The 16844-nt window shown below is 40.7% G+C and overlaps 1 protein-coding gene across 1 annotated transcript in view; it reads right to left on the bottom strand.

The window, feature by feature from the left end:
- Positions 1-1893: 1893 nt before the first annotated feature.
- bcl2l1 (BCL2 like 1) overlaps positions 1894-16844 on the bottom strand; it is a 35007-nt gene continuing 20056 nt past the window's right edge. The window contains exon 3 of the mRNA XM_037685037.1: positions 1894-2111. Within this exon, the coding sequence (XP_037540965.1) occupies positions 1968-2111 (144 nt within the window). The 3' untranslated portion in view covers positions 1894-1967. The remainder of the gene's footprint in view (positions 2112-16844) is intronic.

The raw sequence follows: 16844 nt of genomic DNA, 5'->3' as shown, positions 1-16844 counted from the left end.
GGGGGGGGGGGGGGGGGGGGGGGTGGGGGGGGGGGGGGGGGGGGGGGATTTATCTAAACATTATGAGTTTTACAGTCCTACAGCTGCTGAGAAGATCCTGAACAGACAGGAGCAAACATCTGCATCGTCTCCTGAAAGGCAGCTGCTCCGTCAGGACGCTACATGAATCTTCAAAAGGCGAGAGGATCGAAAGAAATCGCACAAAAACAAAACGTTTTGTTTAGAAACGCAGCTCCCAGTCTGGACTTTAATGCAAACCCAGTCCCGACAGTAACTCCAGAAAAAGGATCTTTATTTACGAGCCGTTAGTCGCCACTAATCTCCGCCTGCTGCAGATCTGAACGTTTCAAAACTTTCAGACGTTTTTCATGATCATCAGTTTAAAAACGGTTACACGCCTGATTAAAGCTACTCATTGTGATGAAAACCTGACAACAAATTTAAAAAGTTAACCGTTTGTCTCATATCTATTGTTGTCCTTAAATTAGCGGCCATGTTTGTTTCTCTACAGACCAGCTTGTTTTACGCAGCTTTGTTTACATTGAGCGCGGACCCACATCAGGAAAACTACCGGAGTAAATTTATTTAAATCGCTGATTGTTATGGTTCAGGATAATCTTTTTACAACAGTTTATTCCTCTAAATTTAACAGAACGAGACAACTTGTATTAGAACCAAAGCAGCAACTATAATTAGCTTATGACAAATTCAGTGAATGCTTTATATTCTGCAACGCATCACTCTGTACAGAAAACATTTAATTTTAAAGTACAAGTTAAACGTTTGGACACTGTTAAAAGTTTCTGTGCCATAATGGAAAATTATTCAGCTACGATTGGACATTTATGAAACAATTTTAGTTTCTTCACGCCGCATGATGAAGTTACCATGACGACGACGAAGCAAATTGATCATTCCAGAGGTCAACGGTGAATTTTCAGTTAAAACGACGACGAGTCACAAGATAGATTTCGATCAAAGATGCTTTAAAAATATTAAGAGGTGAAATTTACATCCAAACGTCCAACCAGGACCACGACATCCACAGATGAGGGCGATGCTGCCGCTCTGTGCGTTGCTACAGTTGTTGCTGCGTTCTTCAGCTACAGCGTGACGAACGTGGTTCTCCGGCGTCTCGTCACACAAATCAGTCCGGCGATCACGAGGCGGACCGAAACCACCACCACGAGGCCAAACAGGACTATTAAACACGTGAGTGGGAATGGAATTTTAATGTTTCAGAAATTTAAAAGAAAAAAATCAAACGCACCAACTCACACAAACTTAAAGACGTCGGTGTGTTTCGTGAGTTGAATCCGTGTTTTCCAACAGTGGATGAAGGGATGGATTAGGAGTTGCTGGTTTGGCAAAAAAAAAAAAAGCAAACTATTAAACATTTTGAGGGTCTTTCACTTTTCATATGGCACAAACAAATCTGTTTTAGAGCCGTCTGCGAGAAGGACAACAAAACAAACTTTAAATACTCCCACACTGACTCCAGGTGACGTTTCAATTAAAATAAAAAGATCAGTTTTAGCCTGTTTGGAGAATTAAAAAAAAAAATGTGTGAAAACTTGTTCAAACATTCAAAAATAGGAATGAAAATACAATTCTTTAATGATCTGGACAGAAAAAGATAAAAAATTAAAAACCGCAAAAAAAAAAAAAAGTGCAGGCTCAGTGACTGAAAACAAAATGTGCATTATCGTATAACCACACATTTGTATTAGGATGGAATAAATGCGAACACAAGAAAATACTAAAACTCTTTTACAGTCGTCTTTTTCAAAAAAAAAAAAAAGTCCCAACATCATTTTCGGGTTCTCCTCCGCTGCGAGCAGCGCGACGGGAGCTACGCGAACGCCATCAGCAGTTCTGGTCTCGCCAGAGAAACGGGACCTTCGTTGGAACAGAAAGAGGCGGATGGAGCGGAACGGTGGGAGGAAAGAGCGAGGGCGGCCATCGTCTCACAGGCGCTTCTGGGCGAAGAGCGAGCCCGCCACGACCGCCGTCACCACCGTCATCCCCACCAGCAGCCACTTCTTGAAGCCCTCCTGAGCGAGTCTGCTTTCAGCCGCTGCGTTGTCGCCGAAGATTTCAGCAAAGCGCTCCTGAAAGAAGCAAAAAATTAAAATTAAAACACAGAAGGAGCGACTGCAGAGAAATATTTTACTGACAGTGTTAGAAGAGTTCCCAAACGGACGAAGATTGATGATCAGGTTTTTAATCTGAGATTTATTTAGTAAAACTGGTATTTTTGCATCTTCCTCCGAGTCAGTGCTTGACGGACTCGGGGGCAGCAGGCAGGTGGATTCCCTTCGTAAAGGTCTCTACGATCTCACTCAATCACATTTTCATCCACTGCAGCGATCATACAGGTAAATCAGCAAACGTAAAACTCCCCTAAAAGCCCCTGCAGTGATGTTATCTGGACGTGATTTCATTAATCAAATGACCCCCCCCCCCCTTCTTTCCGGCGTCTTATCAGCGCTGCATCAGATCCCTCCAGAACCGCTGACATTTTTCCCTGCAGTTGTCCTTAATTTGCCACACTGACGCAGACGGAAACCATTTCCTGGAAATGAGCTCGAGCTGGGTGCAGGTCCCCCCCCCGGCCTCAGGGAGGCGCCAGCCAGGCTCTGATCTCACACAGGCCAACATGGAATCAGCTGACATGGACCAGAAGACTCTCTCTGCTGATGACCCTCGTGTTGTTCTCACTTCAAACTGATTTCACCTCGGTAAACACGGTCTGTGGGACCAGTGCTGCTTCCCGACAGATTCACGAGGCTTTAAACCAAAACAAAATGTGAAAGTGACTCAGATGTCCGTCTGAACCAAACACACGGTCTTTAACAGGGGTGGGGGTGGGGGGGCGGCTCCTTACTGGAAACCAAGAAAGGGGAACAGATGACTGAAAAGTGAAACTCAAAGAAGAGTCGAACGTTCGTCTAATCCAGGGGCGTCAGACGCATTTGTAATGTGGGGGGGACACACTGGTGTGGGGGTCTGGGGGTCCTCCACCAGAAAGTTTTGAATGAAGTAGATTTCCTGCATTCTGGTGTATTTATGTTTACATCCAAATGTAAAAACTTGATTCAACAACTATTTTAGAGACGGCTCGTTCAACTCGTCCATTTATGCATCATCCTGTTTTTAAACTCCTCTGGCTGAGATAAAGAAATTAATGTGATGATTTACAACAAACAATGACTTCAGGGGTGCACTTGACTTTATTTTGTTTAGATTTGCAACACAGCATGCCATTGTGCTAAGCAGCGGTGTCATTGAATTGCATGTTTAAAAATAAGAATATTAACTTTACCCAATGAACATTTGAATAAAACCACCACCAGTGAATTTAGGGGTCATTTTACGGTTTTATGATTTAGTGACAGACTCGTAACAGAAATGACCGGGCATCATGCAGCCCTCACAACACTGAACTACACTGAGCCAAGCAACAGTGACATAAAAAACACTTTTTAGTCCGTTTTAATCAGCCTGCATGTAATTATTAAAACTAAATAATTCACAGGTTCCTTCCTGTCTTGGTGCCTCAATTTCTGAAACACTTCACAACTTTTATTCCCCTTTCCTTCACAATCTATTTAGAATAACATCCATCTCCTCCTCCCATCGTTTTCCTTTCCTCTGTTCCTTCCCCATCACTGATTTGACCAATTTTAGTCCTGATCAATCATCCAGGTAAATAATATAAAAAGTTAAATCAGGTCACCGGGACAGACTCTTCTTGGTTGAAACGTTTCATGAGCCTGAGGCCTGCCAACACACTGTTGTATAAATAGCACCTTTTAAAGTGGTTCAAACCAGTTTGCCATGAATTCCCAGAAACTGGCTTTTCACGTGTAAAAGAGGACCATCAGTCTAAACAATCGATCATCAGTGCACAACAATCGATCGTTAAAACTTGTTGACTGGGTTCTTTCTCCCTTTCTCTCTACAACACCGTCAGCTGGACGATCAATCTTATGGCAAAGACGAGACAAAACAAGTTCTTCCTGCTCAGATTAGACAAAACTTTCAAAAATGTGCAGCTTTATGTCATTTATAGACGCAAAGACTGACAAATGTCCCTCGTGTCCACCTGATCAAGCCTCTCTTGGTGCATGTAGCAGAGAGCTACATTGTTCAAACGATGTCTCATGGAGGAGGAAGCCACGTCTTAAGCCTTCGTGAAGCTCCAAAACTTCTTTCAGCCTCAGCTGAAGAGATACTCCGGTCAACAACGGCCTGCACCAACAGTGCGCAACACAGCTAGCTAGTTTGCGCCACACAGAGGTGTCTTCCCCCCTCCCTGTTGACAAACCCCCCCAAGAGAAGAGTGCCCTGCCAAGTCAAGTGACCTCGGGGCAACACCGCATGAGGTGTGGTGAGCTGCTGTAGACAACCAGGAGAACACAGAATGGACTTTCAGTGGTTTGAATAGAATGGATTTTTTCCACCAAGAAGTAGAAACAGCACTGGGTGAAATAATATTTCAAGGTAAATAAATGTGGGGGAGTCCAAACAAATATTTTTTACATGTGAGGGGGACACTTCCCCTTCACATTTAATTATGGTCTGAACAGGAAGTTTTAAAGTTCACCCTGAGCTGGACTGACTGGAGTCACTGGGCTCCCAGCTGACAGACCAGTCCAGGGAACACAGAGTCTTTCACAGCAGCACTGCCTGGGTGTTTGTAAGCCTGTTAGCAAAATATCACACAAACCACTGAACTGATTTTGATGGAACTCCTGATGAACTTTTGGAGTCAAGCCAATTCAAAATGGTCACCATAATGGAAATCAAAATGGACACAAATCCACCATTTTTTAAATATTTTTTTGATTCAATCCGATTAAAGATGGCTGCCACAGCTAATCATCATTAGTGAACACAAAAATGGCCCAAACACAGTCAAATATACAGATACTGAGCTATAGGTTTGTTGTGGTAGTAGCCGACGGTCATCCATAATTCATACTTTGAGCACTGATTGTACGACAGCTTGGCATGCAGGACAGCGGGCGATATGCATTCAGGTGAGGACTTCCTGCCATGATGATACATGAGATTTAAGGAAATAACGGCCCTGCAGTGCATATTTGTACAATGCAACTGTAGTATTTTATGTGGTATGGGTTCAGGTGTAAAGATGTATATTTATAAATGACTGGGGTAGTTTTGATGTTGTATATTTACACACTTTTAGGGTTTGGATATTTTTGTTTTTATTGGATGCTGTGAATGTGTATTTTGGGCTTACGATGCAAGAGAGCCTTTAGGCTAACTCTAGAACATTTATCTAAAGTTCATTAAGGTACACTGTACTTGGTAAAGAAATCATTATACTAAAAAAAAAAAAAGGCCATTCACGTAAACATTTTGGAGCAGATGTAAAATTTCCATGGGGTTTTTATGCAAGACGTTGATATAGATTAGAATAATTGTTTTAAGAGATGCATTTAGGTGTAATGAGTTCATCCAGTGAATATAAAATGTCCATCAATGCACTGTGAAATGTTGGAGAATCAGGGCTTTAAAGTGTTGAACTGTGAAGACCGTGTATGTGTGGGTGGTAGCAAACATCTTAAACACTGTCTTTCCATTATCCAACAATAAATTACTGGTAAATTACCGTTCAAAGAGAAGATGAACAACTCCTGTGTCACTCTGAAAACCTTTGTTCTTTAATATTGATTTCCACTTTGGAAAATCCAGAGCAAAGTTGACTTTTGGTTTGTTTTTTCTCGCTTCTTTGCAGTTTCACTTCTTAGAACAGCCGGATTTATTGTACCCGTTGCTTGTTTTTACATCTTCTACATCGATGAGATCGTTTATCAGATGCGCTCTCATACAAACCAGAGATCAATGTTGCAAGATTTGGCAACAGAAATGAGCATTTAGATAAATGAGAACAAGTTTGGGATCGTTTTCAAAAACCTAAATGACAGCCCTGGTGATGGCGATCAGCCACCAACAACGTCAGATCTGTCAGTAAACGATATTCTCCGACAATCCCCTCGTTGTCTCGGTGATCGTCGTGCATTTAAAAGAAGAGGCTGAGGTGAAAGAAGCAGGAAAAATATGCAATTTATACTTGTTAGGGCAAGAAAACCAAAGTTTAGACCAAGCCCAAATGAAGTAAAAGGTTGAGCTACAAAAGATACAAACACATCTCCTGTCATTATTTGACAGCCACTGACTAAACTTTCTTTCTCTTCACTGCACGACTGGAAAACAAACGAGCCAGAGGACAAATAAATAAAAGGTAATAAAAATGGAATAATAGATGATGATATACGGTATTTTTCAGATTTATGTATTTAGCCGACGTTTTATAGCTGCAAAATATTTATGCACAGCATCCAAGATGGAGGAATATTAATCAGCATCCATCATGACATGTACAACACGAGCAGTCCATCAGCTCGATCAATTAAAGCATGACAAATATGAGATCACTTCATTGATTGAGACAGCGCGCGCACATGCACAAAGCTTCACAATAAATAATTCATTAAAAAGATATCGGCACAGACCATCGCAGTACATTGCAGTACAGAGGACGGTCCTGACGTCAGCATGTTTTACAGCGAAGGCTTACAAAAACAAACGTGACGCAGTCGGTGCCTTTTGAGCGGACAAATCCGCCGGGTTGAAATTTGAGGGAACAAATCAGTGTTTTTAGAACTCTGTGCTTGTGCTGATGTTTGTAGCAGATAGCTCGACAGCATGATGTAACGTCGAGCCAATACGATCCTTCTCTTCTAATGCAAATCTTTCAATCAATTTAAGCGCTTTAATGAAATCAGGATCAATAAGGAGTTTGGTTTGTGGAGGTGGGGGCTTGAAGAAACTTTCCGTCCCTTCCAGAACAGAAAACTTAAAACGTACGAGGAAATATTTCAAATGGTAAAGGCAGAGGAAGTAATTTCAGGAGTGCCTTTCTGGTTGACAAGACCTCAGATCTTTGAGGACCAGTTCCTTCCTTCCTCGCCGTCATCGTCAAAAACAGATTCAAGTAGATGAAATACCAGACGGGGATCACAAAACACGACTAGTTCTTTGGAAAAAGGGGATGAAAAACACACGCAAGGGACTGGGTTCTGCTGCGAAGCCCTAGTTCTGAGGAAACGAATCTTACTTTTGCAAGTACTGTTACGCAGGATGTGAGCATGTTGCCGGCAGATAAGACTCCGTGATGGAGCATGACGTCAACAAAACATCGTCAGAACCAGACCACCCAAACGGGTCTTTATCACAGGGGGTGGGCAAAACCCGTTTTTAGGTGCACTGCAGACGTGAACTATTCTGAATCAAATTTAAAATGTGTAAAATCAGTTTTGTCGCCCTGTGCGGCCACTTGGAGTCAGCAGAGACGTTGCTGCACAGCGCTGGATGTCCTAGCAGGGTTACCGTAGCTTCTTGTGGTAGAAACATGTCGCAGTAAAACGGGACTTTCACATCTTTATCCATCGTTTTTGGAGAATATCGGATAGAAAAAAATGGCTGTTATCAGAACAGGATAGTCTTTAGTGATTATTTTAAAATGTTTGATCTTTGTATAAAATTAGCTTTTCTTGGGTGCGTTCAATACAAAGTTAGCATCTATGCTAACTGTAGGTCAAGATCTGCTTGTTTTACTCAAAAGATCTTTAACTACGTTTAAAGTCCACCTCTAATAGCAACACACTTTTATTGTTCCACCACAACCCACCGTGGACTGAGAACTATAAGAACATAAGTCAAACTGTTGACCGTCTCTTCATCTATAAAAATGTCAAGTTGTCCTATTATCATGCTGAGACCCCCGGTCTGGTCTGCACAGAGTCTGACTCGTTTCTGGCCCGGTTCTGTACAGATGAGACTGGCCCAGCTGCTCTGAGTGAGCTTCCCAGGGTCAACACCCGATAAGGAGTCATTTTTTTTTATTTTGCTGGCTTTCACCACATGGATAGATTGCACTTTAACCCACTTTTCATCATCAGAAACACAAGACCGATGAGGTCACACACAGTCACACTATGATAGTTTGTGCTCCCGGAAGAAGGCGGAGCCTAAGCCCAATATATTAGTAAGGCAACGTGTCATCCAGCCCTTCCGGTCCTTGATCTCGCATCGAACTGTATCGGAGGCCAGCGCTGTAACTGCACCCTTTTCCTGCCTTGATTGAATACAAATGGTTAACTGAATTCACTTTTCCTTGATTTATTGAGTTAGTGCGAGTTACTATTTCTGAAGAGGGAATCCGAGCCGGAAGCCTCCTGAGCTGGAGGTGGGCCGCAGGTCCGAGATAAGACCTGCAGGCCGCAGGCTCCGCCCATTTCATAAAGAAAATAAATGGTTTGTCTTGTGCAAGTAGTGTTTGCACAAAACAGCAATTCCCATTTGGAAAATGACATTTGATTTTCACAATAATTTGCCTCAGCTTTCCTTCTGATTTAACAAGCTTGTAAACGAGTGACGACATAATGAAGCCAGAAAGAATTGCCCAACACATTGTTGGTTCCTGCTGTTCAAACAGGATCAAGCTAACAAAAAGAAATGTGCAATAAAAAAACCGGTCAAGCCCCGTCTGAAGCTTTAAAAGGAACAAGTATTTCTAGATTAATCTGGTCGTCTTACATGATGCAACACAGCAGACTAATACAACTCAAGAATGCTGAATCAAGGTTGCATTTTGCGATCATTTGGCTTCAAACAAGCTAAAAATTAAATGAAACCCAGGCAAGCTTATTCTCTCTTAAAACTGAAAACCTCCTGTTCCCATCTGAACCATTTGCGTAATACTGAAAGAGAAAGAACACTGATGATCTTTGCTTGATGCAGTTGAGATCACCGCCTCAAGTCTTCAATGTTCCATCAAAGTTCAGGTCAGGTGGAGGGCAATAAAAGAGCCGAACCTCATCTCACAGTAGCTCCATTCATTCATAATTTAGCTCTACGTAAATAAACACATGCAGTTCTAGTTCAGAAAGCAAACACTTCACAGAAGCTGCTTTTCTGGTCTGTGTGAACTTAAATCTACTGCGTGTGATGAGAAAACGTGCAACTGAAGCCAAGAGATTTTAAAGCCTCACTCCAGGCCTGCTCAACTCTTAGAAGACAAAATTCTCCTTGAATGCTTCTCATTCCTCACCTCTTACTCAATGAAACCATTTGTCCTTCCAAACCAAAACCCATGACCCCTTCTTTCAAAGCCTTTTTAATGAGCATGAGGAACCCAAGAGGTGTGTTACTTTGTGCAAGGGAGGACGCTGCCAGGGCAAAGTACCCGGTAAATATTTGGCTTTGACCTAACAAGAACCTTGGTGCAGGCCTTGATGCAGTTTGTGAAAGCTTTTCACCGCCCTTCACTGTGTCCATGATTTAAAGAGACGGCACGGACAGAGGATAAAGAGACAGCAGATGACCTTGTATGGAACAAAGAAAAATCTAAAATAGCTTGTGTATTTTTGAACATCTCGCTCTTGAGAACAGTGTGATACATTCATGAGAAGTCACAGGAAGTGGCCACCAGGGAAGAATAAATCGTACGAGACAGTTTGATTAAAACAACTTTACAAAGTCTGAGTTTGTGTTTTAAGACACTCTTACTTATTTTTTTCTAATTTAGACGAACTATCTGACCACACTACCCATTCCTTCCTGTGAAACTTTGTAGAACAATGTGAAGAATGTGGGTGTAGAGGACTTGCCTGAGTCATGTGACAACTAATATGTACAAAATGGACATGTCTGGGCGTGTTATTTATTGATGTAAACACTGTTTTGAGTGAAATCAAGCGTATTGATTATGTGGTTTTACTATGGCAGGAATAGGAAAGTGCACTGAAAGTGTTTAAAGTGTCACAGTTAAAACAGGACATCCTGACTCGTGTCACGGTTGACCTGCAAAGATCCTGTATGGATCTCTTTCCTTTCTAAAGCTCTACAAAGGAGTACAGCAGCTACGACTAAAACAAGTCTTGTGTTAGCAAAATTGTCTTTTTTTTTTTTAAATAACTTTCAGAATATATAAAGATGTTGGGTTACTTATGTTGATTTTATAATTTGTTAAAAGTATAAAGTGTGAAAAGTTTCTACTGCTGTTCCTCAGGTGTCACTGGTTGGACCTCTAATATTTCCATTCTATTAAATATCCTGTCATTTGTCTGGACTATACCTAACCATGCACACCACAAATACGTGTCCAGTTTCACTACTTTTTTGTCTGTCTAAACAGATCTCACTTGTAAATGAGTCTTCGAGGCTCAATATGATTTAGCCGTCTAAATAAAAATATTCAAAAGTCTAGTAAAAATGACTGAATTTGAATTAACAATATATATATTTTAAGGCACTGGTATCTGGTAGAAACAGCGTCATTTCCTAATATAGCTTTTCCAGTTGGTGTGCCACTTCTCTTTTAACCAACAACTTGTGCCTAGTGTGTGTCAAAAATAAAAATACAAAACTAAAGAAGGCTTGAAGTGTTTTAGCTTAAAATGTCCTCCCCTTATTTTATTGATAACAATAAAGTAATACATTGTGCTATGTGTTGTCATCATTGTATGTTCCCATACAAAGACGAAATTGGTTCTCAGCATTTAACCCATCGCGCCTGGGATACATCCAGGTGGAGCAGCGGGCAGCTATCCAAGCGCCCGGGGAGCAATTCGGGATTAGGTGTCCTGCTCAGAGACATCACGACATGTGGGAATGGCTGCAGATCAAACCTGGGAATTTCGGGTCCCGAGTTGGCCGCCATACCTCTACCCCATCTCGGTCCCTCGAAAGAAAATTGAATGCAAACATGCAACAGCGAACATGCTTCTCTTACCCTAAAACTCAACAAAATGTTTATCGCATACTTTCAAAATGGGATTTTAGTTCTCACCAAATCCTTGTTGACAAGGCACACCAAGCTTCTTCTCAATATAAACACAAAGATGAGTCACTCTTTAAGGAAATTTCCAAAAATCACAAATGCACCAATCAAGCCAGTCAAACTGTGGAACAGTGTTTGTTGACACTAATAAAGCTGGCAGGAAGTAACCGGTGAGTGAAAGCTGAATTTTAGTCTTGAATGAAAAACTGCGTGCGCCACCCCCACCCACTTCAAACAAACTGGCAAAAGCACCTCTATCTCCCTCACCAGCTCAGAGGTGTAACAGCTGTGGGTCCACTTTATTCCCACACGCCGTCTCAGATGTTACACAAATCACAATAAGTCAGAAAAAAAAAGCCTTTTATTGATTGATTGCTTGAGCCTTGGAACTATGATTTAGTGATGAGCCTTCATTGTTAGTAGTTATCTTTTAATGCTTAAGTGTTCTGGCATTTTGAAAGGAATCCATTTTTGAAATAAAAAAAAAAAAACACACCAACAAATAAGAAATAAGACATAGCCGAGTATAGCAACAATAAAGTTTACTTTCATTTGAGCGTGGCCCAGTTTACCTTACAGAAGACAGGACTAGAAACATGCCAAGAGCTGTACGAGATTTTAAACTTTGCTCTCTGCTCCCAGATCGAGGTGTGGTTTTATTAACTCCTGAAAGCACGTTTATAGCAAATCCACACTAAATTAGACGTTACGCCATCATATAACAAGCGCAGACACGAGCAGTGATGAGAATCTAAAACTTTAGCTCGACCTTTTCACTGGCAGCAGTGGCACCATCAGGTCGTTGCGGTCACCAACGCTACATTTAAATAGAAATCACCTGCAGCCATCTGCTTCTTTGCATCGGCACACAACATTCAAAATATGACTTTACCGTTATCTCTCTACGAATGCCATTTCTTTAACTTGGAAATCAGAGGATGTTCATTTTACTTTCAATAAGCCGTGGCCTTTGAGACGGCCGCACGGGCACAAATTCCAGTCAGATATATTTTGCGCTTGTAAATCAGACCGCAGTTGTGAATTAAGTTTTGTAATTCTGTCAAATAAATTGGCCGAGAATTTTTGCTCTCTGAGCTTGTGCAGGTAGGAATGTGTGTATGTAAAAAAATAATAAAAAAGATTTGTATTTGTAAAAAATAAATTACACAAGTTAGTTTATTTGCAAAGATCAATTTACAGATTTAAAACAAACAAAAAAAAAATGTCAAGCTGCGCTCAAGTTTCCTAACTTGCGTGAGTTTCAACTTGCAAGTATGAATTACGACAGGCTGTTTCTTCCTCTCAGCTGATCGAATGACGTCATGCTGATCACAAATTTAAGTTCAAGTTGGTTTCATCATTCACATCACATGTGGTACATGTGGAATGGAATGGTCCCAGTTACATTCAACAATAGCAAAAATATAAATTGTAACAACAACAATCCAGTCTGACAACAGATGGGCTGGGCTGTCAGGTTGAAGCTTCACGGAGCTGCAGGTCCTGGAAGAGTAGCACATTTTGAAGATGGAGGACAGCGCCAGCGCTATTCAATGCGTTTTTGAAAAATATATATCTGGATAAGGATTTTGTTTTTGTTCCACTAAACCATAAAGTAATGCCTACCTGAGCAGCAAAAGCTCTGGTGCTGTCCTCCATCTTTAAAATGTACCCTTCCAGGACCTGCAGCTCAATAAAGTGCCACCCCCACAGCCAAACACATCTGTTCTCCATTAAATATGTGACTGACATGACAATGATCAATCAGCTGAGACAGCCGGTCATAATTCCTACTTGCAAGTTAAAACTTACGCAATTTAGGGAACTTGAGCTACGGTTTTACACAGTTTTTTTGATTTACATCTGTAAACAAACTTCAACAAAAATAATTTGTAACTTGTGTATTTTTTTTTTTTTAAATACAAATCTTTTTTTTTACATGCACGTTCCCATCTACACATGCTCAAATTTGTGCTCAAAGTAGAAATTCTCAGCAAATTTATTTTACAAGGTTTATTCACAACGACGCAGTCTGATTTACAAATGAAATATAGATGTGTTATTTGTGCTCATGCAGCAGCTCCAGAATTACTAATCCATGAACTAGGAACATTTCAGAGCAGCATTACTGGTCCGACATGCTCCATCTCCCCCTTCACCTGTCAGGTAAACCCCGTCTTTATCGTATTTATCAGTTCTCTTTTTCACACGGTCACACCCACCTTCATCTCTGTTGAGTTCCCAGAGGAAATCAGGTGCTAAGCAGCGGTCTAAAGAAAGACTTAAGCTTAATCTCTGCGTTTTTTTTTTTTAGTTTTTCCAGTTTTAAATTTCTCTCTCTCTGTTAGCCAGGGATAAAACAAAAAGGGTGAAGAAAGGATTATCTCACGAAAGCAAAAGGTTGGATATAAGCGGGAAGAAGAAAACGAAAATGTGAGGGGGCACGGGGAATTAAATTCTGCTGCTGGTTACCACGACAACCGAAAAGCAGCTGATTAGCGGATGCGATGTGCGCGTTCGGTGTGTAGGTTTGTCTCCGCGGCTGATAAATGGTCCAATACTACATGTGGAGAAAGGAGTTTTAACGATCGCTAGCTGTAGCTTCCCATTCGTCAGCTGTGACTTGTTGGTTGCCCCGATGTTGCGCCATAACAAGCTGCAACGATCAACTCCGCTGATGGTGAAACCCCCGGACCATGACACACACACACCAGATGTCAATTATCGCGTCAGACACAATTCCTCTTTGGTAAAATGGTACCGATGACTAATTGTAACTCAATAAGTTGATGACGCTTAAAATAATGTTTAAATTAGCAGTTGCAGGTTTGATCCGTCTTTAAAAGCTGAAAGCCATTAGTGCAAAGCTGCGCGAACACAAGGGAGTGTTCATTAGTCTTTTTATTAAGTAAAAACACCTACCAAATTCTCACCATTTATACAAATCAGCACTATTCGTTAATTCTTACTGCTCTATAATTTTGGAAAGTCCTGACCCGACAACATCCGAGGCGATTATGTAGTTTTCACATCCTAATCCTATCGTGAAATAAATAAAACATTTTGGCATTCTACTTTTATTTTCAATTTAAAAAGAAAACATGCACACATGAAGCACACAAAACTGAATCAATTTTTGTGTACAGTAAATAAATGGACAAGGAGAAAGGAAGCGGAGTGCTTTCCGAATTTCTTTTTTTAATTAAGTCATCGGAGCACACACTCTTATCTGTTAGATGAAGTGCCTGTAATAATGTCATCGGTCTGAATTTGTCAATTTTCTAATAACTGGCCAACAATTTATTCTGTGCATACTTTTAACAAGTCCACAGTTTAGTTCTTTGTAGTAGTTTTTAGGTGTCCAGGTTCCCTTGAGTGTTTTTCAGTCAACGTTTATTAGAGTATTTATGACAAATGGGAAAAAACACCTTGGATCGTCGCTCGTTGGCTGAGGGTAATTGGCTGTCCTTTCAAACAACTAATATTCAACCAATGATCAAATGTTTCATACAATAAAAAAACTACATTCTAATAACTACTTAAGAATAATCTTAAACTGCAGTCCTTGTGAGCACAAGTCTCAGTTCTACACTACATTAAAACAAGTCGTCTTGTGGGCAATTACATTGCAACAGAGGGTTCTGTACAGAAGATAAAAATGTTTTCTGGCAACCCACAAAACACGCGCCACCCGAGCCAAACTGACCGCAAGAATCAGCAGCAAAACACGCAGCGATGGTGCACAAAAGAGGATGTTACAAATGTTGCTTCTGCACAAGAAGAATCCAAAGGTCCTGGTGTCACCAGATAGAAAGTTCCCTACCTTACAGTAAAAGCTGACAAAAGCTCTGACAAGCAGTGACTCAACAAAAAAAAATCCTGACTGACCAATCCCATCCAGAGAGGAAGAACTGGATTCACTGGTTGAAACTGAAGATTAAAGGATCTGTCGGCCGTGCTCTGCAGAGCCCATGACCAAAATAAATAAGTGACAATTTTGTTAGGATTTTTGAAGAAGCTGGTTAAGTTCAGCTATCTAAGCTTTAGTAAATTGATTTATAGTTTTAACTTGATAAGAATCAACAACGCAGCACATTCCAGCTCTACATAGTTAAAATTGTATGAATGAGGATTCGAACCGTTATAGTTTCTTTTAATCTTTAAAACCCATTTAACAATTCAACTACTGCATTACTGCACATTGCTTTATTTTAGCCATTTATATATCAAATTGTTCGGCTCATTCAGGAGATGGGGATATTTTTTGGGCAATATTTGTACTTTTAAAAACATTTTTCTCATAGAAACATATTGGGATGTTGAATTTCTTCAAAACATTGTTCTCTTTGAAATCTGCTTTAGCAATGGGTCTGCTACTTTTAGCTAGCTTTTTGCTACATTTAGCTCTAGACCTTACCTTCCTTTAGCTTCTAGCTAAACATTAACATTTTTAGCTTCTAGCCTTTTGCGAGTAGTTTTCAGCTAGAGTGTTGCTAACTTTGGCTTTTAGCATTATTTTTTTTTTTGTTTCTTTCAGTTTTTGCAAGCGTTCTGCTTCGTTTAGCTTTAGCAACTCAATTTTAGCTTCTTTATTTCGGACATTTCAGCGGTCATTTAGCGCTCAGCCTTCAACCCATTGTCACAGATAATGTGACAATGTTCCCTTTGCCAAAATGTTCATAAAAAAAGCATGAGTTAAACTTTATCGCTGATCTGAGGATGTCAGACACCTCTACACGAATGATTTGAATTCCATAAGCATGTTTCATAAAACATGGCTGCCGGAGAGAATAGGCTTGTGCTGAGTCATGTGCTTTAAATCTTCAAAGCAACCAGACTGAAATTTAGGAAAAGGGAGAAATCTGATATGTTTTATTACATAAAGATAATAAATCTCAACGTGATCCAAACATGAGGGGGAGAAGTGAAAGAATTACGGTAGTTTTCTAGATAAAGATGCTTTTAGACCCAGAGTTTGGTAGACCGTAAGAGACACTCTTTCTAAAACATTTTAAATATCATCTGTCCCTCTGTAGCTGAGCAACACTTCCTCTGATCTGCAACACTGATGTGTATTCATTCCAGCGGTGCATGGTTGCAGTGTCCCTCAGCCCCAGAGTACATCGTGAAACACCATTGCTTCACGTGTTTTTGTTTACTGAGCAGTCACTGTAACTTTCTCCACTGATTAAATTTTGTATGCAGGAGGAAGCAGAGAGAAGACGCGATGTTCTAGCTGGGTGATGTCATGTAGGCAGGGCCTGAAAACAGTCTAGGAGTGCGGTGTGCCCTCTGATATAGATCGTGACAAAACCATCATGGCAAGATTACAAAATCACTATGAGTGATCATATAACCACTGTCCCTCCTCTGGACATGTCCAAACCATCTCAGTCTGTCCTCCATCTTCCAGTTGTTCAACCTGTGCTGTACCTCTGATTATCTCATTCTTAATCTTATACATCCTGGTCACTCCTAAGGAGAACCTCAACATCTTCAATTGATATCCTGATGCATGCTCAATAATCCAGGTAGATAACTAACGAGGTCAAGGCCCCGTTTACACGAGAACAACCTCTGGAAACGTTGGCGGGGTTTTTTTTTTTATCTTTATTGACGGTAACATTTTAAAAAAAGAGGGTTTACACAAAAACATGTCAGTTGGGTTGCTAGGTAACAAATTATGAACTATAGTAATGTTGCTTTAAAATGATAGTATTTTGATCTAAACTGTCGTATGTGCGGAGTACTGTAAGCGTGTTGTAAGATGAGGTGTGCACTGTGTTTGACGAACATGTGCACAGCAGGGGGTAAATAAGACATTTTAAATATATCTGGCAACTCTGACATTGGAGGGCTCAGCTGCATTCATCGCGTATGCAGTGTCTGCATGATCAGTTATGTCCGTCCATCCATAAATTATCTTCTGCTGATCCCGAAGTCAGGGTTTTTTTATAGGGGGGGGGGG

The sequence above is a fragment of the Nematolebias whitei genome, chromosome 11 (assembly GCF_014905685.2).
Source record: "Nematolebias whitei isolate Nwh7 chromosome 11, NemWhi1, whole genome shotgun sequence".
NCBI lineage: Eukaryota > Metazoa > Chordata > Actinopteri > Cyprinodontiformes > Rivulidae > Nematolebias > Nematolebias whitei.
This window is presented reverse-complemented; position numbering and strand designations above follow the sequence as displayed.